A 26,668-nucleotide genomic window follows, 5' to 3' on the forward strand; every position below is an offset into this window, starting at 1 on the left:
ATTTGGAAATTGGAAGAAAAACATTCAGTTGGTCAGATTGGCAGGGAGTCAACAGCCAGACCTCTCAGGTCTACTGGATCAGAACCAAACATGGAGAAGCAGCTTTAACTTCTTCTGCTCCACTGATCTGGAAGAAACTCCCAGAAAACAGGAAAAGCTCTGAAAGCCTCAAAGGATTTAAATCCAGATTAAAAACATGTTAGTTTAGTTTAGAGCGACCGGACTGAGAGATCTAAACAAATCAGAATTAAGTCAAACTTTCCTTTCATTGTTTATAAATCATTGAATAATTCATTCTTTAATTGATCCTGCAGTGTTCTCCGTTGTTTGTCCTTTCACTAAATGTTGCCATTTTCACACATTGTTGGTTCCCCTCATTTAATGAAACAAATGTTCACAGAAATCAGTTTGATCAAAGCATTGAATTAAAATCTTCGAGTTTAATCTGATTGGAAATCAGCAGCTTTCAGAGGTTTAACTCAGAGAAAAGATTCAATATTTATCCCAGTAAAGCAGCAATAAGAGGGATTTTTTACCTGATTATTGATGCATAGCTAGGAGGAGGGATTTACCATTAGGCAGGTGCCTAGGGCCCCAAGTTCCTGGGGGCCCCATAAAACTCTGTTTACATGTATAGTTAATACAACTATTCCTTATTTTTGCACATTAATTATGTTTTTGATAAAAATCCTTTGGCTAAAATGCCATCAGAACGCTGATAATATTAAGTGTGTCTCAGCCCCCCCCTTCAGTGTCCACCATATTGGATCAGTCCATTTGCTGCACATGTTCAGAAAGGTCCAAACAGACAGCAGCAAACCATTTGAAAACAAACCATGCAAAGAGCAGTGTTGCCAACTTAGCGCTTTAGTCGCTATATTTAGCCACTTTTCAGACCCCTCTAGCACTTTGATTTCTAAAAAGCTCCTAGCGCCAAATCTAGAGACTTTTTTCTGCTACTGGAGACTTTGGAGACAACATCTAAAAGCAGGGAACTCTGCTCTCCAGAGCGAGTAGATTGGTAACCCCGCCTCCTGCTCTCCTCTATCTTGTCTGCTGTCATGATTCATGCAGCTATTATTTCATCCAAATGAAAAATGGAGAACAGATAAGCAGATCATGGCTTGTCTACAGTGAAAAGAAGGACTGGGTTATTTACTTTGGCCTTTTTGGAAACACAGGAAGGAGCAATCAGCTAAGTGAGCTTAGTGCTTGGAAAAAATCTTTCATTCCTTTAGAGACAGCATGAAAAGTCAGCTGAGTACAAAACATAGAGAGGAAAACAAGAAGAAAAGGGACAAGAAGAGAGGGACACAACCTAGAACAGATAATGGATGTCTATTCTATTAACATTTCTATATCTGGAGAATCGGGCTGTTTGATGTCTTCTCCATTCAGAGGGGCCCCTGCCTTTCTTTGCCTTTTCCTAAATCCACCCCTGTTCAAAGGAGACCTGCCTCTGAGAAAAGCCTTAAAAAACCAAAGAACCAGGAAGAGACTGATGTGTCCAGGTGTATCCTGAGCTGCTCCTTATGGGCTAAAGGTTTCAGGTATCTATATTTATAAATGAAAGTCAATAACAATTTCACATTTTTTCTGTTTTTCAGCTCAAACATCTGTGTGACTTCAGATGTTTTTTTTAAGTGGGAACAAAAATTAAAAACCAACACCAGAGCAAACCTCTGACCCCCGATGAAGCTGTTACTCCTTACCAGTAGGTGGCAGTAATGCACCTGGAGGTTGTTTAATAGTCACCATTGTAAACCCAAACCAGGCTTTGTTAGACCACTCTATAAAACCTGGAACTAAACGCTATTTCTGACATTTGGGCTCTGTTCGAAAAACCTAGGACGTGTCCTCCAAGGACGCGGTCTACCTAGACTGGATCCTTCGAAGTCCTTGAAAATAAGGAGACCGGAAGAGTTTTGGCTGTGAATTCGACCAGGTCCACCCTTCGGCGGGTTTTACCGCCGTATGCTCTGTTGCTTAGCAACCGTGAACGTTGACACACAAAGCAGGAAAAGAATGAATACAGACGTTTTCAAAACTGTTTATTTCCTTTTTATTGTGAAGTGAACAAAGACTACACTCACAAGAATCCAGAGTGGAATAAAGGTTCCAACCACCGGGAGCAGGAACAAATAAAATCTAATGTAATGATAGAAACCTTAAATAACCTGCTGCTGTCATTCTGCACATGTCTGATGTTGCTGCTATTTTCAAATATCCATTACTGTAAAACTGTCTATAGCTGCATATTGGTTATTTATTCCCCAGTTTTATATTGTTAAAACACTTTACAGTATTTTATTGTTTATATTTTAACTCTTCCCTATTATGTTATTCTTATACATATTTCTAAGGTCCACATTTGTGTGACCATTCTCAATAATCTTTCTGCTGCTGTAAATTTGCCCATTGTGGGAAAATAAAGAGATTTTCTATTCTATTCTATAAAAGGGGTAGAAAGATATAAGTAAATCTAAACAATTTATTTATAAAAAAATATATCTGCAAAATCTCTAATATTCAACAACAAAAATACGTAGTTAAGCATATTTTGCAAAACAGCAATAAAAAGATAAAAATCCTATCAGATTTATAGTCCCCACCCTGCAGATCTATTAGAATCTGTCCTTAAATTCCAGCCAAACCCATTTGATCAGTAACAGATAAAAACCTTTAGATAAACCAAACATTACCGCCACATATCTGACTCTATAACCATTAAAACAACTATTTTTCATTTATCTCAGATGGAACTATTAAATGACTTGTATTATATTAAACTGAACTTCCAATTTTCACCACTGTTCGGCGCCAAGTAACCTTTCCTCTGATCACGGCTTGCTTGGTCTCGCAATGAATCCTGGGATATCCAAGAATACCGAGGATACATCGGACCCGTCCATCAAATCGCGCAAAAATAAGGACGCATTTTAAGGCCGCATAACGAGGACTCTTGGAATCCGACCAGACCTCGGCGCCGCGCTATGACGTAATCGGCCTTCGAATCCGGTCTTCTAAGGATGCGTCCTAGGTTTTCGAACAGAGCCTTGGAATTGAAAAAGTTTCCTGGATGGAAGAGAAACATCTTCAAACTTGGAAACAAAGTCCAGTGGATTATTTTATAACAACTGTAAATAAAAAAGGCTAATTTTCTCAGATGGAGCTGATTTCTATAAACATACTTTATTTTTTTATTAACACAGAGTCAGAGATGCATGATCAGGATTTATTGGTCTGCTTCCAGACGGGTGATTACAAATAAATATCGCTCCTCAGCAGTCCGTCAGTCCATCAGCGGCTCCAGTCTGTCATTCACCCTGGATTCCAGCTCCGGACCGGAGGCGGGTCTCTGGGCCCACCTCTGTTCTGGATCTGAACATGCAGCTCAGAGCAACGATGTAAGAAAATAAAAGACGTTCCAAAAAACTTGAGTTCTTAGAGTGAGCGCCATGTTTCCGCTTGAACTGAAACCCTTTTATTAAAAGAGCGGCGTAGGTCCGCCTCCGCTTCAGTTGTAGCTGTACCCGGGCACCGGCAGCCTCTGACCCTCCTTGGCCTCGAAGAAGGTGTAGGACAGCGTGATGGTGTCCACCCGAGCCATCCGCGGGTCATCGTCGAACTCTGGGTCGATGTAGAAGAAGACGGGCATGTCGACCTCCTCGTGAGGATTAAGGCGCTGCTCCTCGAAGCAGAAACACTGCAGAGAGAAGCAGAGTTTCCTGTTTGAACCGGTTTATGTGCTTCAGTTTTATTCCCAATGGATTCTATTAACCTATGGTTAATTCTATGCAGTTTATTTCTATAGCTCCAATTCCCATCATGTCATCTCAGGTCACTTTCCAGTTCACCAGATCATCCAGTCAGATTGATTCAAAGTTTTCTATCTAAGGAAAACCAGCTGATTGCATCGACTCATTGACTCTTCAGCAATCCCTCACACTAAGCATGCTTGTAGCGACAGTGGAGAGGAAAAACTCCCTTTGAACAGGAAGAAACCTCCAGCAGAACCAGGCTCAGTGTGAGCGGCCATCTGCTGAGGCCCACTGGGGTTCAAGGAGACAGAAGCAGACATAGAAAAAGAAGCATAGATACAAAAGGCAACTGTCAACCAGCTCCACAGGCGGCCCCGTCCAGGAAACACACAGCCAGGCAGACGAGCTCCGAGCCAGCTCCCATGTCAGAGGATGAAGAGAGCACATCCAGTTAGTCACAGTCAGAGAAACAGGACCACACTGGAAAACAGGCCAAGCTCCAACATCTAGAAACAAAGGTGTTGATGGCAGCAGCACAGCTGATACTTCTCTCCATACGGTGTGCAGGAGGTCAAACAAACATTCATTATGTTTCAAATGCTGTAAAATTTTGTATAATAAATAATTTAAACAACAAATTTGAACATTTCTGTCAATGAATATAAGCATCATGGCTGCAGCAGGTTTCAGCATGGTGCGCTGCCAGGCAGGAGGCTGCTGTAAACAAAGGGGCGGGTCTGTGTCGGACCATGGATCCCAAAGGGAAAACAGGAAGATGGCTGAAGAGAACAGAGGATGAGAACAAAATCATGGTTTTGGGTCACTGCTGCGTGAACGTCGCCACAGAGCCTTGTTGCCATACGAGGCTTATAGAAGATTTTAACTTTTTTGCGACTCTAGACAGTTCTTTTGGGTCCAATATGGCTCTGTGAAGAGTTGTGGGTGCCGACCGCTGGTCTACATGAACCTGATTAATATTCTACAGCCGTCTGTGTTAATCTGTCCCAGAAAATCCCTCTGCTGTGTGAAACGGCGGCGCGCTCCGACGCTCTGAAATCACCTGGATCTTGTTGAAGTACTGCCCTGCATCAAAGGGAACCACGTTGTAGGTGGAGATGCCGATGATGGGTTTATCTGTGGGGTTCTTGGCTCTGTAGAAAGCCAGCGCCGTCTCACCGGGAACCACCTGCAGAGAGGAGGGATCAGCGGGGAGGCCGCCATGTTTGCTCTGACAGGAAGTGCGTAAAGTGGAGCGGGAAGTCTTACGTAAATCTCCGTCTGCTGGGGTCTGAAGTTCCACTGGATGCTGGCGTGCGTGTCGGCGTTGAAGGTGACCTTGATGACGCGTTCCTTCACCGGCGTCATCGTCTCCACCTGGTCCGTGTCGTGCCCGGCTACAGCCGTGCCACCAAGCCCCGCGGCCTGTGTGAAAGGCGAAGGGGTCACACCGCCGCCGCGCACTCAGATGCGTGGCTGCTGTGTGTCTCAGGGCGCGTCTCACCTGGCAGTAAAGGCGGTACAGCGGCACAGCGGCGTACGACAGGCCGATCATTCCCACCCCGGCGGCAGCGATGTACGTCAGCACCGTCTTGTTCCTGGTCCTCCACTCGTCCTCCTGACTCCTGGACCTCCTGCTCTGTTTCCGCGTCACCAGGTGGGACGGAGGCCGCCGCCGCAGCAGGTTTTCAGCCTGAGAGCGCAGAATCCACTGAGATCTGCAGTGAAGCGCCCGGGCACAGCCCGCCAGAGGGTGGCAGAGGGACGGACGCAGCAAACGATGCAACGGCATCACACCTGAGGAGTTTACCTGCAGGGAGAGCAGAGATAATGAAAGTCTTTGGTTTGTCTTTTATTCCGGAGAAAATAACATTTAAAGAGCCGAGTTCTTTAAACAGCTTTGATGGTAGTTATCAATTCATAAGAAAAACAGTAATGACACAACATCCACGGATCAGAACCTTTATCCACGTTCAAAGGCAGAAATGGTTAAAAAAAAAGGATAAAATAGTAAAATATTTAAAGATAAAAATATTAAAAAAAATTTAAACAGGGAATCCAAAAACCAGGAGGGAACCAAGCGGAATAAGGTAAGGATGTATTTTAGGATGCTAACAGTCTTATAGTGCAACTATGAAGTAAAGTTAACCTTCATCCATATTTAAAGGCAGAAACTGGTATCTGCTGTAGCATCGGCCATCTTCTATGGAGCTGTCTGTTGGAGCAGCGGCTCATCTATAGCTGAGAGGAAGCGGCTGGATCAGCTGATCAGGAAGGCCAGCTCTGATTGGATGCCCTCTGGACTGGAGGTGGGAAACAGATGGATCCTAACTAAATGAACATCTCTGATGGATAATGTCCCCCCCCATGCTGGTTCAGCTGGTACTGAACTGGAGAGCTCCTTCAGTGACAGACTGCTGCACCTTAAATGCACCAGGGAGCGTTATCACAGATCCTTCCTCCCAGCAGCTGGAAGACTCTAGAACCACCACTGTTCCCAACAACCTCAACCAGTTCTTCCATTCAGGCTGATTCTGCTCAGCTTCTACCTTAGTCAGTTAAATAACCTGCTGCTGTCATTCTGCACATCTCTGATGTTGCTGCTATTTTCAAATTACTGTAAAAATGTCCATAGCTGGATATTGGTTATTATTCTCCAGGTGCAAAGTTTGATATTGTTAAAACTCTTTACACTACAGTATTTTATTGTTTATCTTTTAACTCTTTACTATTATGTTATTCTTATACATTTTTCTAAGGTCCAAAAGATTATGGAAAAAATGGTGCTGTAAACCCAATTTCCCCTAATAACAGGATTTTTTAAATTCTATTCTATTTTATTCTTTACTTAATGATTAAAAATTAACGCAAAATAATTTTATACATTAATCAACATTAGTAAATAAAGAAACACAAGGTGTCCAAAAAACATGAGCTTTAAAAGTCTGTGTGAACAGTGAGGATCTGATTACAGATGGAAACAGGAGCCATTAAAGAGCTAAACTGTTTCTTTCTTTTCATCAGAAAAACACAGAAGCTGGAGGTCATCAGACGCCAACATCTGGGTCCTCTTACAGTTTTAAAAGAAAAATCAGTTTTACTGAGAATGCTGATGCTGACAGATCGGTGTTTTTCCAGCCCAGTTCAAAGGGAGTTTTTCCTCTCCACTGTCGCTACAAGCATGCTTAGTGTGAGGGATTGCTGAAGAGTCAATGAGTCGATGCAATCAGCTGGTTTTCCTTAGATAGAAAACTTTGAATCAATCTGACTGGATGATCTGGTGAACTGGAAAGTGACCTGAGATGACATGATGTGAATTGGAGCTATAGAAATAAACTAAATAGAATTCCGATGATGCTATTTCTATCTTATTTCATCAGTTTTCAGCTTTTAGTAAGAATTCATACTTTCTGCTGAACTCATCGTTTGGCCTCAGCCTCTATAGATCAGCTGTTTGCTTGGTGGCTAAAGATCTGACCTCAGATCAGCGTTTATCCTCCCAGCAAACATCAAAGCAGCCCGAAAAACTTCAAATAAAAAAACATTAAATGAAAAAGAATCCCGCTTTTAGTTTTATTAAGAGTCATAATAGTTTTAGAAATATATTTACCTAAGCAGAGCAGCTTCGCGGTAAACAGACGGTTACCAAACATACAGAAGTGCAGCACACAATTAGCTCCGACAGCAGGAAGAATGGTTCCGCTGAAACAGTTCCGCTTGTCTGGCTCATTCCTGCAGAATTTGCTTTGTATTTACTGACTAATTTATTAATTTATTGAAAATTCCACACGCATTAATTTATAATAAACAAAAAATTACTGACTGAAGAAGAAAATAATAAAGAACAACAGAACCATAAACTGAACATGACAAAAAACAAAGATCTCTAAAATACACAAGGAATCTTTAAGATTAGTTTTACAGTAAAGATCACCTTTTTCATTATAATTCACTTTTTTTTTTACATATAAAAAAATAACAAACAACATAGGTATATTTAAATCAAATGGGATTAGGAACAAAAAAGGGAAAAAAGATAATTCAGAATCGAAATGCTTAATGCAAATATCAAACACTATGATTTGGAACCATTATTTATATGGAAATAAATAAAGGTGTATGATAAATAGTGGACAAAAAATAGGTAGAAATCACTTTAATACGTACATAAATGAAGATAAACAAGTACAGTAAGATTACATTTAATCAATCTGTCAATAATTTATAGAATTATTTGACAGTTGTTCGGTCATTCAATTCTAGTGAGAAAATAGATGTACTGGGTTTAATGTTGTTGTTTTTTTTTTATTAGATCTGCACAAAAATATTACCTGTTTTTCTGTCCAAATTTGTATGGCATTAAAGTTCTACCTAAAGCACAGGTTACTTTACAAGGAAATTATAAATAATAATTCTTTTTTTATTATTTTTTTTTATTAATATTGACCTTTCTTGGGTGTGCAATAAAGATCTGACTTAAATTCTTTGGATTTTATAGATCTAGTTTTTTTTTTAGGAATGATTTAATTTAGCTGCAACCAAACTTACAGCAGTAAATCTTTTCTTTTCTCACATTCTTTGACAAAACAAAGTCAATGACGAACCATAAACTCTCCCTCAAACATCCGGTGAGGTATAGATTTTAAAATCAAATGAATGCATCAATCAAACGACTAGCTACATTTACTGAATGTTAATTAGATTAATTATAAAAAGGGGGAAATTATCTTATGCAAAATGTTGACGTGTTAAAGAAGGGACGTTAAAGGAAACTCGTTCAGAGCATCAAAAGAAAAGGTTTTGTTTTTCACTTCTAATTGTAAACTAGTTTGATGTCAATGAGGAACCGTTTGTAAAATGAAGCATTTAAAATTAGGAGCAATATTTATTCTATTTATATTTAATTTGTCAAATAAATATTTAGCTCCAAATTAAATATTTATTTAAGAAAGTAAGATTTTTATAAATGAATGAATGACTGACATAACCTCCTTATTTTTCCCTTAAAACGCGCAAAATAACCATAAATATTGCTCCTAATTTTAACTGTTCCACTTTTCAAACCCATAGACAGAACCACCCAAATTCTTCTGGAGTTTATTCAGGTAAAATCAAGTGATCTTTATAAATAAGCTGATGGAGCTGTCTCCATGGCTCCGCTGGAAGCAGCAGGGAGGCTGTACGGAAGCCGGGAAAGGCCAGACAACAGCAGTGATGGAGGGGGTGACGGTGGGCCAGGTCTTCGATGCGGAGTGTATCCTCAGTAAGCGGCAGAGAAAGGTAAGAAGCGGCTGTCTGTGGTGGTTCCGCGGCCTTCTGGTTCCGGTTCTGGTTCTGGTTCTGACTGTGTTTGTCTCTCCAGGGGAAATTCGAGTATCTGGTGAAGTGGAGAGGCTGGTCCTCCAAGTGAGTAGCCGCTGCTAGCTGCTAGCTGCTAACACAAAGACGCTTTTTGCTTTGCCCGACTGCCTCGGTACCAGCCGAACCGACACCAGCTGCAGACTTCTAATACAGAACGCCTGACTGTAGACTCCGGACCGGACCGGTACCAGCTACACCAGTACCGGTGGCTACCTGCTAGCACAGAGTCCGCTTTAGCTGCGGGCCCAGCGGTACCAACCTGCCGAACGCACACAAGCTTGACCCGGTTTAACCAGTACCACCTGTAGGCTCACTGGGACCCGGGATGTTTCGGTGAACCGGGCCAGAACCGGATCATTTGGTACCGCGGCCGCTTTGATGATCAGGATATGCAGAAGATCCCAGAGACCTGAATGTAAACAACAATCAGCCAAAGCCTTCAGGGAGGAGGAGCTGATGGACCGAGTCTGTTTACAGACCTGAACCTGAACCTGTTTACAGACCTGGACCTGAAGCTGTTTATCGACCTGGACCGAGTCTGTTTACAGACCTGAACCTGAACCTGTTTACAGACCTGGACCCGAACCTGTTTACAGACCTGGACCCGAAGACCTGGACCCGACTCTGTTTACAGACCTGGACCTGAAGCTGTTTATCAACCTGGACCGAGTCTGTTTACAGACCTGAACCTGAACCTGTTTACAGACCTGAACCCGAACCTGTTTACAGACCTGGACCCGAAGACCTGGACCCGACTCTGTTTACAGACCTGGACCTGAAGCTGTTTATCAACCTGGACCGAGTCTGTTTACTGACCTGGACCTGAAGCTGTTTATCGACCTGGACCGAGTCTGTTTACAGACCTGGACCCGAACCTGTTTACAGACCTGGACCCGAAGACCTGGACCCGACTCTGTTTACAGACCTGGACCCGAACCTGTTTACAGACCTGGACCCGAACCTGTTTACAGACCTGGACCCGAAGACCTGGACCCGACTCTGTTTACAGACCTGGACCTGAAGCTGTTTATCAACCTGGACCGAGTCTGTTTACAGACCTGGACCCGAAGACCTGGACCCGACTCTGTTTACAGACCTGGACCTGAAGCTGTTTATCGACCTGGACCGAGTCTGTTTACAGACCTGAACCCGAACCTGTTTACAGACCTGGACCCGAACCTGTTTACAGACCTGGACCCGAACCTGTTAACAGACCTGGACCCGAAGACCTGGACCCGACTCTGTTTACAGACCTGGACCTGAAGCTGTTTATCAACCTGGACCGAGTCTGTTTACTGACCTGGACCTGAAGCTGTTTATCGACCTGGACCGAGTCTGTTTACAGACCTGAACCCGAACCTGTTTACAGACCTGGACCCGAAGACCTGGACCCGACTCTGTTTACAGACCTGGACCTGAAGCTGTTTATCAACCTGGACCGAGTCTGTTTACTGACCTGGACCTGAAGCTGTTTATCAACCTGGACCGACTCTGTTTACAGACCTGGACCTGAAGCTGTTTATCAACCTGGACCGAGTCTGTTTACTGACCTGGACCTGAAGCTGTTTATCGACCTGGACCGAGTCTGTTTACAGACCTGAACCCGAACCTGTTTACAGACCTGGACCCGAAGACCTGGACCCGACTCTGTTTACAGACCTGGACCTGAAGCTGTTTATCGACCTGGACCGAGTCTGTTTACAGACCTGAACCCGAACCTGTTTACAGACCTGGACCCGAACCTGTTTACAGACCTGGACCCGAAGACCTGGACCCGACTCTGTTTACAGACCTGGACCCGAACCTGTTTACAGACCTGGACCCGAACCTGTTTACAGACCTGGACCCGAAGACCTGGACCCGACTCTGTTTACAGACCTGGACCTGAAGCTGTTTATCAACCTGGACCGAGTCTGTTTACAGACCTGGACCCGAAGACCTGGACCCGACTCTGTTTACAGACCTGGACCTGAAGCTGTTTATCGACCTGGACCGAGTCTGTTTACAGACCTGAACCCGAACCTGTTTACAGACCTGGACCCGAACCTGTTAACAGACCTGGACCCGAAGACCTGGACCCGACTCTGTTTACAGACCTGGACCCGAAGACCTGGACCCGACTCTGTTTATCGACCTGGACCGAGTCTGTTTACAGACCTGGACCCGAAGACCTGGACCCGACTCTGTTTACAGACCTGGACCCGACTCTGTTTACAGACCTGGACCCGACTCTGTTTACAGACCTGGACCCGAAGCTGTTTATCGACCTGGACCCGAAGACCTGGACCCGACTCTGTTTACAGACCTGGACCTGAAGCTGTTTATCAACCTGGACCGAGTCTGTTTACAGACCTGGACCCGAAGACCTGGACCCGACTCTGTTTACAGACCTGGACCCGACTCTGTTTACAGACCTGGACCCGACTCTGTTTACAGACCTGGACCCGACTCTGTTTACAGACCTGGACCGAGTCTGTTTACAGACCTGGACCCGACTCTGTTTACAGACCTGGACCCGACTCTGTTTACAGACCTGGACCCGAAGCTGTTTATCGACCTGGACCGAGTCTGTTTACAGACCTGGACCTGAAACTGTTGGAACCTGTTTTACAGACCTGGACCCAAACCTGACCGAACCTGTTTTACAGACCTGGACCTGAAACTGTTGGAACCTGTTTTACAGACCTGGACCCAAACCTGACCGAACCTGTTTTACAGACCTGGACCTGAAACTGTTGGAACCTGTTTTACAGACCTGGACCTGAAACTGTTGGAACCTGTTTTACAGACCTGGACCCAAACCTGACTGAACCTGTTTACAGACCTGGAACCAAAACAGACCTGGACCCGATGCTGTTTACATACCTTGACCCGTACCTGTTTACAGACCTGGACTGAACCTGTTTACAGACCTGGACCCAAACCTGTCTGAACCTGTTCACAGACCTGGAACCAAAACAGACCTGGACCCGAAGCTGTTTACAGACCTGGACCCGAAGCTGTTTACAGACCTGGACCCGAAGCTGTTTACAGACCTGGAACCGAAGCTGTTTACAGACCTGGACCCGAAGCTGTTTACAGACCTGGAACCGAAGCTGTTTACAGACCTGGAACCGAAGCTGTTTACAGACCTGGAACCGAAGCTGTTTACAGACCTGGAACCGAAGCTGTTGGAACCTGTTTTACAGACCTGGACCCAAATCTGACCGAACCTGTTTACAGACCTGGAACCGAAGCTGTTTACAGACCTGGAACCGAACCTGTTTACAGACCTGGAACCGAACCTGTTTACAGACCTGGAACCGAACCTGTTTACAGACCTGGAACCGAAGCTGTTTACAGACCTGGACCCAAATCTGACCGAACCTGTTTACAGACCTGGAACCGAAGCTGTTTACAGACCTGGAACCGAAGCTGTTTACAGACCTGGAACCGAAGCTGTTTACAGACTTGGAACCGAAGCTGTTTACAGACCTGGAACCGAAGCTGTTTACAGACCTGGAACCGAAGCTGTTTACAGACTTGGAACCGAAGCTGTTTACAGACCTGGAACCGAAGCTGTTTACAGACCTGGAACCGAAGCTGTTTACAGACTTGGAACCGAAGCTGTTTACAGACCTGGAACCGAAGCTGTTTACAGACCTGGAACCGAAGCTGTTTACAGACCTGGAACCGAAGCTGTTTACAGACCTGGAACCGAAGCTGTTTACAGACCTGATACCGAACCTGTTTACAGACCTGATACCGAACCTGTTTACAGACCTGGGGCCTGTTTCAGAAAGGAGGTTAAGTGAAAACTCTGAGTTTGTTAACCCTGAAATGAGGGAAACTCTGGGTTTTCTGTTTCAGAAAGGGAGGTAAGTTAAACCTGAGAAAGCAGAGTAAGTCAAGCCCGTTTCTGAAAGAGAGGTAACTTATACTCAGAGTCAGTTACCATGGCAATTTACTCTGTGAACCTAACCTGGTCGGGAGCAGGTTTTCTTCAGAAAATCCAGAGTTTATTTTGGTCTCCTCCCCTTTTTTAAAGAGGAAGTGGTGTTTAAACACCTCATTGATTCTTTGGGGACATACAGTATTCATTGCACACATTTCAGTCACGTAGAGCGCATCAAAGGGAATGAAATGGCATGTCCTTTAATGGATGATCCTGTTTGTAAAGCCAGGTAGCTACTCTACTCCCATGATGTGCTCAAGGCTTACCTGCTTGAATTTTTTTTTTATATTTCATTTTCAGCTGCTGCCATGTTCTTTTGATGCCTGCAGGATTGCACCTATCCATGAAAACTAAATTAGGTTTAATAAAATACTGTTCTTCCAGTTTCACCTCTGATATTATAACAGTTGGGTAAGTTACTCTAAAATAGTTCTTAATTACTAACTACAAATTTTATCTTCAACAAGTCTAATTAGATTAATGTAATAATTACTGTCTCTAGAAAGTATTGGTCTACTTACTAATTTGTTTTACTTACTTATTAATTACTTTCTAAATCCCAAATCAACCTCAACCACTTGAACAATACAAGGAGAGACAAGAAACTGCACTTCTAATGCTTTCAAATAAACAATATTCAATTGCATGAATTAATCTTAAATTGACCAAGGTGTGTAACTAGAGGGAGAAAGTTCAAATCAAAATATACCTTTTAAAATTTGATATTAAATTCACTATTGTTTTATAGTCTTTAATTTAATTACAGTATTTATATTACTTAAGTAACTTAATTCATTACACCCAACACTGTATAAAAGTAATTAAAATGTAAACTTACGCATTGACTCGAGCAGCTATTTTCACCCAAGCTAACTCTCTCTCCTTCGCCGCTGCAGCCGTGTTGCTTTTTTTAAAAATACATGTTCAAATTCTGCATATGCTTGCATAAGCACATCCAGTTCTGCTGGTGAGAAATATGCACACCTTTTTTTGTCTGAAGCTGTTGCCATGGTGACTCGTAATATCTGTGCTCCATTGATGATGGCTTTTTATAGTTGTGGTGCACGCGCTTAACTCAGAGTCAGTCAATTTAGAGTTGATTGAACTAACTCATTTCAGCTGTTCTGAAACCCAAAACTCAGAGTTTCCAATCTCAGGATAAGTCAACTCAGAGTTCAAGTTTTAACTCAGAGTTGGTTGAACTTCCTTATTGAAACAGGCCCCTGGACCCAAAGCTGTTTACAGACCTGGAACCGAAGCTGTTTACAGACCTGGACCCGAAGCTGTTTACAGACCTGGACCCGAACCCATTTCCAGACTTGGACCAGGCGGAGCATTCCGGTTGATCTCTCTGCTCTTTTCTTCTGGTTTCAGGCTTTTTTAGCAGCTGTTGTTTTTCTTTCTTGTCGTTTTCTTTTTTTAACTAACGATTATTTTGGAAATTGATGAATCTGTTTATTTTTTTGATTCATTGATTAATAATCAGAGAGCCAAAGATTTTTTTACGAAATTAAACCAGATGAAACTAAAACTTTTCCACCTGTGGAGTTCTGGATAGAGACAGATGGAGAAAAAGTAAAAAAAAAAAAAAATTGAAATGCAAAATGTTTAAATCTTTTTTACAATCTTGATATAATTCCTGCTCTAAGTGAGTCACTGTGTCAGCTACAGACTTTTTAGAGTCTCTATACTCCAGTTAACAATGATTTCAATAAACGATTAATCAGATTAATAGTTTCAGCCCTGATTTCATCTTCCTGCATTTTAGTGTCTAGATCCGTATATTTTTCAGTTTGTCTCTGGATCATTTAGATCTAGGATATGAACACTGATTCCCTCTCAGAAGCTCTGCTGATCAGTTTTTATTCAATTGAAACATGTTTAGAATAAATCAGCTGTTTCTATCAGGACTGAAGCTCATTTCTCTTTTTTAAGGCATAACAGCTGGGAGCCCGAGGAGAACATTCTGGACCCGAGGCTGCTGGCGGCGTTTCATAAGAGGTGAGAATCCACTCCTCGTTTTATGGGATTTGTCTGGTAAAAAATGTTTTTCTAAAAACCCAACCGCAGCCATTCCATTAGAGCAGGGGTCTTCAACGTTTTCAAAGCCAAGGACCCCCAAACTGATGGTGAGATGGAGCGGGGACCCCCTGATTATTTATATTGTATGAAATAGTGTTCTATCAAACTGCTCCTATAGTCACTCTATTACAGATGGAGTACCGTAATGTAACTAAAGTAATCCCTCCCTGGGATTATTAAAGTATTTCTGCTTCCTGGTTGATGGGACAGGTGTTGTGAATGAAACGGTGTCCAGCTTGAAAGAGCTCCTGTGTGTCTCTGATAGGGTTGTCAAAAGTATCGAAACTCAAAAAAGTATCGATACTGAAATGTTGTATCCGGATACAATACTCGTTTTTAAAAGTATCGATACAGTGCCGTCACCAGTGGCACCTAAGCAGTCATTCATCTAAAGTGCAGAATAGAGGAAAATGCACTTTCTGAACACTGTGTGATTGAAGAATTCTACGCTCTTTTCAGTTTCAGACTTTTTTTTTGTAAGAGGTGCAGCTGCTGAGAATTATTTTTGTTTCTTAACTGGTTTGGCTAGTGTCATTGTTATGTGTGCAAAGCATAGCCAAGGAAGGAACACTTAATTTGAATTTTATAAGTTTTTTATCAAGCTTGCATAATATTATGCACAGCATACAACCTTTATTGTATTTATTTATTGTATTTTATTTATTAATGAAAATATTTCTGTTGAATTTTGGAGTCTTTATTTTTATCCTTGTGGTATCGAGTATCGAATATTTTCCTTAGTATCGGTATCGAGTTGAAAAGTTTAGTATCGTGACAACCCTAGTCTCTGAATGTGAGCATTGATGACTGAAAGACATCTTCTGCCTCCATTTATCTGTTTACTACAGTCTGTTGGATTCATGTTAATGTGGATTTAAAGACATTTTAATTAGTGCAAAAAATTGCAGGAGGGAATATAAAAAAGTAATCAACAAAGACTTTTGCGACCCCCATGCAGTACCTCCGTGGACCCCCTAGGGGTCGCGGACCCCCTGTTGAATACCTCTGCATTAGAGTGATGGAAAAGAGACGCATCGTATGCAGAGTTTAATAAAACTCCTAATCGTAGAGTATTATTATTAGAGCTGTAGACAACAAAATCACTTTTATTTAAAAAAATCTGATTAGGTGTTTATAGTATAAAACGAGGCACGGGTCGATCATCAGTCGGCGTCAATCAGTTTCTCTGATGGTCGTCGTCCTGCCAGGGAAACTGGGCTGATATCTTTTCCTTCTTTATTTTCTTGCAGCGGCTCGGCTGGTTGTTCTTATTATGATCTTATATATCAAATCAGGTTTCTGCAGGTCATTAAAAGTCATTCAATTATTATTTTCATGGCATTTAAAATACTTTATTTAAAAAAAAAATGGTTATATTAGGGATGCACGATATTGGGATTTTGGCCGATATCCGATATGCCGATATTTTAAAACTCATGTAGCCGATAACCGATATCGATACCGATGTTAAAGCTGGACAAAAATAAGTAGTCATTAAAAATAGCAGTTTTGTTATCCATTTCTGACACTTTGAAAAATAATATACTCAAATATATTTTCATATGCTGATATCAAATAGATTTTTAAAAACGCGGTATCGATCTATTTTACTTTCAAAATCTGGTTAAATTTCATCGTTCTGTTACAAACTCTTGTGATATTTTGCAAATTCTTGTGAGATTTTGTTAGTAAAATAGATCGATACCGCGTCAATATATCAACATATAAAAATATGGCAACATTTGGTGAATTTTCGGGGGATTTCGTAGCATAACGATGACATATAGCAATATTTCATTAGTAAAAGAGATTGATATGGTGTTTTTAAATGGCAATATATCAGCATATGAAGATATTGGGATATTTTAATGGATCAATATTTTTTCCCTCGTCTTTAGAAGTTTTTAAGTCTGTAAAAAAGAAGTTTTTAGAGGAAGAAGAAGAAGTAGCATTTATTATTTTTTTTTAGACTTTAGAAACTCAGAAGCTGATCAAATATCGGGTTAAATATCGGTGGGGTGGCCGATGTCCGATATTCAGTTTTAAGGCCGATACCGATAGGGGGCTGATTATATCGTGCATCCCTAATTAAATTAAATTAGAGTTACTTATTCCTGTAAAAACCCTGTAAATTAAATCTCAAATTTATGAGATCATAAACTTTCACCTTTATAAGGAAACAGGTAGCAAATTTAAGAGAATAAACTTGTTAATTTACTGTATTTTTCATATTGAATCCCACTTTTACTAAAAACTTTAATATTCCATCTCATCTCCCATTAATGTTGCATTTGCATGAGCTTTATGTAGAATACTTTAACGTGAATTATAATCTGGCATTGTGCCGCTAATTTACATGTTTAAATCTGCTACTTTTTTCCTCCTAAATTTGCGTGTTTTTTTATAATTAATTTGCTACGTTTTTTTTCTCTAATAGTATATTTTAATTTTGTAAATGTTGGTGTTTTTGATCTTAAATGTGTGTTTATTCTCGTAAAAATTTCACTTTAACGTGAAATATGTAAATTCCATTTAGGAGGATTTTTTTATTTAAGAAATTTTACCAGTTTAGTTTTTGAGATGAAAAAGATTTGATGAAGCGTTTTAACTTTTAAATGGTTTAGTAAAGTAGAAACATTGGTGATGTCACAATGTGAGAGTGGGGCTGTAAATCCGGTTAGCGATTAGCGTTAGCCGCCTCTGCTCACACTGAGAAGGTCCGTCTGAGTCTCGTTCAGCAGCAGCTTCCACGCCGCGGCGCCAGGCCCCCCATGCATCCCGTGGTTCCGTCTCTGATCCGGCTGAGCCCAGTTGTTTAGAACTAAAGTTTGGTTCTCGGTGTTTTCCAGGGAACAGGAACGGGAACTTCTGTTTCAGAAGAAAGGGAAGCGTCCCAGAGGACGGCCCCGGAAGATTCTGGTAAAAGCAAACCTCACGGCTCCTCCTGCTCTCCTGCCGTCTCCTCCTCATCATCTTCATCATTCTGTCTCTCTTCCTCAGCCTCCTCCTACTGCCACCAAGGACAGCCGTTCCTCCTCCTCCTCCTCCTCCTCCGGCCTCTCGTCTGAGCCCTCCTCTTCCTCAGAGGATGAAGACCACATCAAGAAGTCCAAGCCGAGTCCCCGGGTCCACCCCGTCCCCCAGAAGAGGCCTCAGATCCTGTTGGCCAAGCCTGATCCGCCCCGGAAGAAAAAGCGAGGGAGGAAGCCGCTGCACCCGGACCTGAAGGCTCTACGGCAGGGGAAGAGCCTTCCTCCTCCTCCTCCTCCTCCACGCCATCACCAGCCAATCAGGTCGCCCAGAGACGACCTGCGGCCCGGCGTGAAGAAGCCTCTGCAGCCGGCCAGTTTCACCTACCCTGGGCTCAGTCGGAGCTCCAGAGAGGAAGGAAGCTCCTCCTCCTTCTCTCAGAGCTCCGCCTCCAAACCCGGATCCCTCAGCTGCATCTGGACCGGCCGCTCCGTCTCTTCCTCGTCCTCCTCCTCTTCCTCTCACAACAAAGGCGGCGCGTCGCAGAAGCCCTCCGAGCTCCGACGCTCCTTCTCAGAAACGGGGAGCAGCAGAGCGGAGGCCTTTAAAGCGTCTCCTGTGAAATCTGCCGGCGGTTTGGCGCCCTCTGGTCTGCACAGCAGCTTCGGAGGACATCCAATCGCAGCACAGCGCCCCCAGCTGGCCCACAGGAGGCAGGACGGTCAGACGGGCCCTGTTCAACACAAGCAGAACTCCGGTTTCTCCAAACAGAACCCGTCTACCAAAGAGCGACCCAGCCAGGCGCTGAACCTACGAGCGCTCAACCTACAGAGCGTCGGCAAGCTGCCGGCCGCCGGCAACCTGCAGGGCGGCGCCGCGGCCGGAGGGCAGCGCTCTGGGCCGGCGCTGGAGTCTGGGCGGAGCAGGACGCAGCCGTCCGCGGCCGGCAGACAAGAGGAGCGCAAACACGGGCTGAGCCTGACCGAGCTCAGCACCGGGGATTCCGACGACACCAGCAGCAGCGAGTCGGAACACGACGCCCCGTCGCTGCCTGACGACAGCAGGCCTGGCGTCGGCGGCAACGCCACCGAGTCGGACACAGAAACGGACTGGAGGCCGGCCCGCAGCCTCATGGAGCACGTCTTTGTGACGGACGTCACGGCCAACTTCATCACGGTGACGGTGAAGGAGTCTCCAACCAGCGTCGGGTTCTTCAGCTCCCGCAATCACTGACGGAGCCAAGAGGTCCTCGCTCAGCGCCGGGTTCTGTCAGCAGAACCGCTGTTGGATCTCCGCAGCGAAGATGAACCCTGAAACCTACTGGTGTTAGTCAGACCGCAGGACGCCGCCGCTCACCGAGGCTTGGTGGGTTTCTGTTGGACCTACGCAGCTGGAGGTTCTGGTTCCTGACGTGCTGCAGCTGCAGGACGTTTGATCAGGAGAGGAAAGAAGAGGCTCCAGCTCCGCCGATGGTTCTGCTCAGCTGGGTTCCCACCTAATCCCTGTGGACACACTAACGGCTGTCTGGGTCGGATCCGTCCGTGGGCGTTCTCTCTGACCCGTTGGGTGTTGGACAGTTATCGGGTTTCACCAGCAAGTGGAGCAGTTTTCCAGACGTACTTCCTGATTCATTCCAGCCGGTTTTTGTTGAGAATCTGCAGCTCAGTGAACAGAACGTGTCGGTAAACGGTTCATTAGTCTCGTCTCTGCAGGTCGCCCTGCTCTGACGTTTGCTTTGTGAACAGGAGCTGCAGTGAACGGTTCACTAACGCCGCTCTGCAGCCTCCAGGTCCGTTCACCGCTTCACCAACTTATTTTAGTATTTTATCTGAATCATGACGATAATCTGTCTTAATAATCCTTAAAGCTCATTTTAATGTATTCATATCTGGTTATTCTGATTTATTCTGGTGCTGTTGACCCATTCTGATGATGGATGGAGAAATAAGATCAGCTTTGCTTCCAGAAAGCTGATCTTTATCCATCCTGGACCTTATCTCGCTGAAAGTTCAGGTTCTGCTCAGTTCTGGTGTCTCTAATTAATCTCATCAGGTTAATCAGTGTTTGATTTTTGGGAAGTTTTTAAAGAGCTGACCATTTATCCGATTAAATCTTTGATTAAAAGAGGAGATTATAATCGTTTAAGGTTTAGGAAAACCTTTGTTCTTTTAGGGTGAAGGAAGAGTCCGGTTTTATTTTCTGCTGGTTCTTCTGGAAGAAATGGCCTCCAGTTGAACCGGTGCTGCCGAGGCTTAGGCTGGACCGACCATCGGCTGGACGCTCCGCCTCCATCTTTGGCCTCCTGATGTCTGAACTTTTCCCAGAACGTCTCTGTGTTCTGATTGTGGACCAAAGCTGTATTGAATGTGAACTCTGTAGTTCTGACTTGTATGGTGGACAGTATCTCCAGCTCCAAGCACAGCGCAGTGGGAACCTTCCAGTATAACTTTTCTACCGTTTATAATACATACTTCATTGCCGTGTCTTTTGAAGTGAAATTCTGTGTTATTTATATCTGTAAATATGTGTGTTCCTTTTTTTTCATGATATCTGGATCTGGTGCTCGTGTCGGCCGATTAGCTTCACATTATTGTAGCCTGTGTGCCTCTCTGCCGTCTGAAGGATTTGGGAAATAAAGCTGACCAGCTGAGCCGCCGATGTGTAGTTCCTGTTCCTACCAGCAGGGGTCTCTGTTCAGACTCCTCTCAGGGATCACCCTCAGAAAGCAGAGAAGAAGACATCAACCTGCTCACCTGATGGGAGAAATAAGCCTTTAAAACACCTAAAATAAAAAAAAATAATGATGCCGTGTAAGAAGGGAAAGAACATTTTCAGATTTATAGTTTGAATTGGCATTTTTACAAGAATAAATACAGATTTACAAGTAAAAACAAATTTACAAAATAAAAAAAATAAAAAGTAGCAAATTATCAAGAAAAACAAAACTAGGAGGAAAAAGGTGAATTAGCAAGATTTAAATGTACATTAGTGGAAAAATAATAATGCACATTAAAATATGCTACATAAAGCACATGGAAAAGCATAATTAATGGGAGATTTAGAGATGGAGGGAGTCTGTAAATTTACATCTTTATTTCGTAAATTTATGTTTTTTCCTTGTAAATTTGCCTAATTTTTCTTGTACATTTGTTACTTGTTTCTTTCTAAATTTGCATGTTTATAATCTTGTAAATTTGTTTTTTTATTTGAGTGTTTATTCCTGTTTTGCTTTATTTTTGTCCTTGCATGGCCCTAAAATGCAGTCGTACCTTATTTTGCTGAGAAGCAGAGAAACTGCTGGAAACCACCGAGTATGAAGGAGCTGGAGAACCACTTTTACACACACTTAAATCATTGTATTTCGAAAGTTTCTTATTATTATTACGATTCTTGTAGCACTTTGAACGCATTTTACAGGGACTTTGCATATTCAAAAACTCAGTAAAACATGGCAGTAAATTTTCCCCCGCGTGAAATAGCCGGTCTATAATGGAATCCAAAATGGCCGCCCCCAAATTACGCCACAGCGCCCCCTAACGTGAGTTGGGGGAAACTGTAAGTTTATATATGATTATACATATCTTTCCTAATAATTTATAAAGGTAATTCCATCTTTTTTCTTCTCCTTTTCCTTGTTAAACCAGTTAAAACCATCAAATGCTGAGTTTGTATTCAGCAGCACAGCTGATATTTCTCTCCAGGATGGAGTCACAGCCAAACAGGAACAGACCAGATGAAGCTGCTATGAGAAAAAGCAGAGAGAGCAGAACGTTAGAGATTGAACTAACAGATTCTGCAGAGTGGGAGAATAGAGATAGAATGAAGCAGAATGATGAAAAAGGGGTCCCTATGTCCTCCAGCAGTCTAAGCCTATAGCAGCAGAACTATAGAGATAGCTCAGGATAACCTGAGCCACTCTAACTAGAAGCTTTATGAGCCAAGTTGTTCAGCAGGTTGAGTCTCAGATCAGAGTTCTAGTTTCTAATAGATTCAACCTTTAACCTCTATTATATATTGTAAGAATGAGGAGAATCCAGACTCCTGTTTTCATTCCTCCACTATACCTTTAACCTGAGTGGATGTTTGACAGAATAAATTTTACTTGTAGTTCAATGAGAATTGACTGAGTATCAATACTTCTGCTGAAGTACTACGGTTGAGTACTTCATCGTTTATTAGCTCCTCTCTAAGATTGTCTTCATTTTATAGTTCTTTCCTCTTAACTTTAATGTAACACCTACATATTTCTGTCCATCATTAAATACTAGTTGTTTTAGCTTCCTGTCACTCAGAGCAGGAACATAAAAAATATGTTCAACTTTACATGCAGAGAAAAAACAGTTTATTTCCTTTCCCACTTACAGGCAGAGCTGATAGGAAGATAGATTGAGGGAAAACAGACTCTTTCTCTTTGGTAATAGATTCAACCTTTAAACTCTATTCCATAGAGAACGAATGAGGAGAATCCAGACTCCTGTTTTCTTTTTGGATTGTTTTTAAATAATAATCAAATATTTAATTTTTTTTTGTGTGTGAGTGGGGCTTTTTATGCTTAAGTTCTTTCCAGGTGGTGTAGAATCTCTATCAGGGTTTTCTACGTATCAGTACATGTGAAAGTTAAGGAAAGTTACTGGTTCTTTAAAATTTGACAGAGTTGTTCTGATATTAGAGATTTTTTTTTGTATTTTTTTATTTCTTAAGTATTTTCAAAAGTGAGTACTTTAATACTTTAACTTGATTAGATGTTTGTCTGAGTCACTTTTACTTGTAGTTGAGTAAGATTTGACTATGAGTATCAATACTTTTACTCTAGTACCACTGCTGAGTACTTTGTCCAGCAGTGGTCTGTGTCACAGCTGCTCCAGAGAAGCCTCTGACTGAAGACACTCTGCCTGCCTGGTGATTGAGCTCAGGGATGTCCCTGTCCACTGATGTCCCTGCAGAAGGTCCAGGATTGAGAGCGGCGTCTCCTCCCATCTGCAAACACACTTCTGGGTCAGATTATTTTTTTGGGGTGGGACATTCAAACCCGACCCGGTGACTGTATGCTTCCCTCCTCCTTCCCGGTAAGGCTACATGTTTTGGTCGACTACGTGTTGCACTGTAGTCGACCAAAATTCTGGATGATTTTAAAATTCCCCCCGAAATTTTTTAAGGAATGAAAAGAGGACGTCTGGTCCCCCTACCATATCAACAATCTGATGTTTCAGTGAGTGAGTGCTTGTTGCTATGATGCGTCTTTGCTCAGCAGCTTGGCTCGTTGTAAACCAACCAATCAGAGCACAGCTAATCTAAATATTCATGATCAAACCATAAAAGGATGAAAACCTGTGGTTTCATTCTAGAGCTTTTAACCAGGCTGCATTAGGGCTCATAGAACAGCTAAGATGCCATTTTCAGCCCAACCAATGTTACACACCCTATTAGAGACCTGAAGGACCAGATACCCTATAGAATCATTCTATCACCCTATTAGAGACCTGAAGGACCTGATACCCTATAGAATCATTCTATCACCCTATTAGAGACCTGAAGGACCTGATACCCTATAGAATCATTCTATCACCCTATTAGAGACCTGAAGGACCAGATACCCTATAGAATCATTCTATCACCCTATTAGAGACCTGAAGGACCTGATACCCTATAGAATCATTCTATCACCCTATTAGAGACCTGAAGGACCAGATACCCTATAGAATCATTCTATCACCCTATTAGAGACCTGAAGGACCAGATACCCGATAGAATCATTCTATCACCCTATTAGAGACCTGAAGGACCAGATACCCTATAGAATCATTCTATCACCCTATTAGAGACCCGAAGGACCAGATACCCTATAGAATCATTCTATCACCCTATTAGAGACCCGAAGGACCAGATACCCTATAGAATCATTCTATCGCCCTATTAGAGACCCGAAGGACCAGATACCCTATAGAATCATTCTATCGCCCTATTAGAGACCCGAAGGACCAGATACCCTATAGAATCATTCTATCGCCCTATTAGAGACCCGAAGGACCAGATACCCTATAGAATCATTCTATCGCCCTATTAGGGACCCGAAGGACCAGATACCCTATAGAATCATTCTATCGCCCTATTAGAGACATGAAGGACCAGATACCCTATAGAATCATTCTATCGCCCTATTAGAGACCTGAAGGACCAGATACCCTATAGAATCATTCTATCGCCCTATTAGAGACCTGAAGGACCAGATACCCTAGAGAATCATTCTATCGCCCTATTAGAGACCTGAAGGACCAGATACCCAATAGAATCATTCTATCACCCTGTTAGAGACCTGAAGGACCAGATACCCTATAGAATCATTCTATCGCCCTATTAGAGACCTGAAGGACCAGATACCCTAGAGAATCATTCTATCGCCCTATTAGAGACCTGAAGGACCAGATACCCAATAGAATCATTCTATCACCCTGTTAGAGACCTGAAGGACCAGATACCCTATAGAATCATTCTATCGCCCTATTAGAGACCTGAAGGACCAGATACCCTATAGAATCATTCTATCACCCTATTAGAGACCTGAAGGACCAGATACCCTATAGAATCATTCTATCGCCCTATTAGAGACCTGAAGGACCAGATACCCAATAGAATCATTCTATCACCCTGTTAGAGACCTGAAGGACCAGATACCCTATAGAATCATTCTATCGCCCTATTAGAGACCTGAAGGACCAGATACCCTATAGAATCATTCTATCACCCTATTAGAGACCTGAAGGACCAGATACCCAATAGAATCATTCTATCACCCTATTAGAGACCTGAAGGACCAGATACCCTATAGAATCATTCTATCGCCCTATTAGAGACCTGAAGGACCAGATACCCTATAGAATCATTCTATCGCCCTATTAGAGACCTGAAGGACCAGATACCCTATAGAATCATTCTATCACCCTATTAGAGACCTGAAGGACCAGATACCCTATAGAATCATTCTATCGCCCTATTAGAGACCTGAAGGACCAGATACCTTATAGAATCATTCTATCACCCTATTACAGACCTGAAGGACCAGATACCCTATAGAATCATTCCATCGCCCTATTAGAGACCTGAAGGACCAGATACCCTATAGAATCATTCCATCGCCCTATTAGAGACCTGAAGGACCAGATACCCTATAGAATCATTCTATCGCCCTATTAGAGACCCGAAGGACCAGATACCCTATAGAATCATTCTATCGCCCTATTAGAGACCTGAAGGACCAGATACCCTATAGAATCATTCTATCGCCCTATTAGAGACCTGAAGGACCAGATACCCTATAGAATCATTCTATCGCCCTATTAGAGACCCGAAGGACCAGATACCCTATAGAATCATTCTATCGCCCTATTAGAGACCTGAAGGACCAGATACCCTATAGAATCATTCTATCGCCCTATTAGAGACCTGAAGGACCAGATACCCTATAGAATCATTCTATCGCCCTATTAGAGACCTGAAGGACCAGATACCCTATAGAATCATTCTATCGCCCTATTAGAGACCTGAAGGACCAGATACCCTATAGAATCATTCTATCGCCCTATTAGAGACCCGAAGGACCAGATACCCTATAGAATCATTCTATCGCCCTATTAGAGACCTGAAGGACCAGATACCCTATAGAATCATTCTATCGCCCTATTAGAGACCCGAAGGACCAGATACCCTATAGAATCATTCTATCGCCCTATTAGAGACCTGAAGGACCAGATACCCTATAGAATCATTCTATCGCCCTATTAGAGACCTGAAGGACCAGATACCCTATAGAATCATTCTATCGCCCTATTAGAGACCTGAAGGACCAGATACCCTATAGAATCATTCTATCGCCCTATTAGAGACCTGAAGGACCAGATACCCTATAGAATCATTCTATCGCCCTATTAGAGACCTGAAGGACCAGATACCCTATAGAATCATTCTATCACCGCTTTAAGGGTAGATACACTTAATTTGAGAATTCTTTCTTATTTCTAGATCCTTTTTCCAGTGTTCAACTTGGAAACTTTTGCAATCACTATGACCTCGATGACTAAGAATCTTCACCAGCAGAAAAATGTGAAATATGAAATGTAAAATAGTCTGAAAGTAAGGAAACCTCTCTATAGAAAGGTAAAACACACCTGAGCTTCATCAGTAAAAAAAAACAACAATGCATCTGTTTTTGGCATTTATTCAATCCTGTTTAGTTACTGTAAGACATTTTTTATGTCCTACCCTGCTAACATGAACAAAACGTTTTAAAGTAACTGAATATGATTAATTAAATGCCAAAAACATTTAAATAAAACAATAAAAACATATTCTATCACCGCTCTTCTTCGCTGAGAAATGGAGACTTCGCTGAAAAATATATTTTTAAAGGAGTTTAATTCATGAAAAATTATAGATATCAAATTTTTTTCACTGAAAAAGAGAAATATTTATGAAATCAGATTTTATTTATTGGTTTACGAGTTCAGATAAAAAGTTTTTGTTTTTATTCAATAAATGGTTTTAAATGCACTTTAAAAACTTTATTTCT

At 42.4% G+C, this 26,668-nt stretch overlaps 2 protein-coding genes across 2 annotated transcripts; one reads left to right on the forward strand and one right to left on the reverse strand.

Moving 5' to 3' along the window:
• Positions 1-3,173: 3,173 nt before the first annotated feature.
• Positions 3,174-7,466, reverse strand: LOC119772967 (cytochrome c oxidase assembly protein COX11, mitochondrial). Its single transcript, XM_038269699.1, has 5 exons — positions 7,369-7,466; positions 5,263-5,568; positions 5,028-5,183; positions 4,822-4,947; positions 3,174-3,706 (listed from the first exon to the last, which is right to left on the reverse strand). Exons 2-5 carry the CDS (start codon positions 5,548-5,550, stop codon positions 3,518-3,520), a joined length of 759 nt encoding a protein of 252 aa, XP_038125627.1. The 5' UTR covers positions 5,551-5,568; positions 7,369-7,466; the 3' UTR covers positions 3,174-3,517.
• A 1,437-nt stretch (positions 7,467-8,903) lies between these two features.
• LOC119772979 (chromobox protein homolog 2-like) lies at positions 8,904-20,094 on the forward strand. The gene is made up of 5 exons (XM_038269708.1): positions 8,904-9,038; positions 9,121-9,164; positions 14,989-15,054; positions 17,985-18,054; positions 18,136-20,094. The coding sequence occupies exons 1-5, from the start codon at positions 8,973-8,975 to the stop codon at positions 19,336-19,338; spliced, it is 1,449 nt and encodes a 482-aa protein (XP_038125636.1). The 5' UTR covers positions 8,904-8,972; the 3' UTR covers positions 19,339-20,094.
• The last annotated feature ends 6,574 nt before the right edge of the window (positions 20,095-26,668 follow it).

Source organism: Cyprinodon tularosa, unplaced genomic scaffold (assembly GCF_016077235.1).
Source record: "Cyprinodon tularosa strain WSP-4 unplaced genomic scaffold, ASM1607723v1 ctg736, whole genome shotgun sequence".
Lineage (NCBI taxonomy): Eukaryota > Metazoa > Chordata > Actinopteri > Cyprinodontiformes > Cyprinodontidae > Cyprinodon > Cyprinodon tularosa.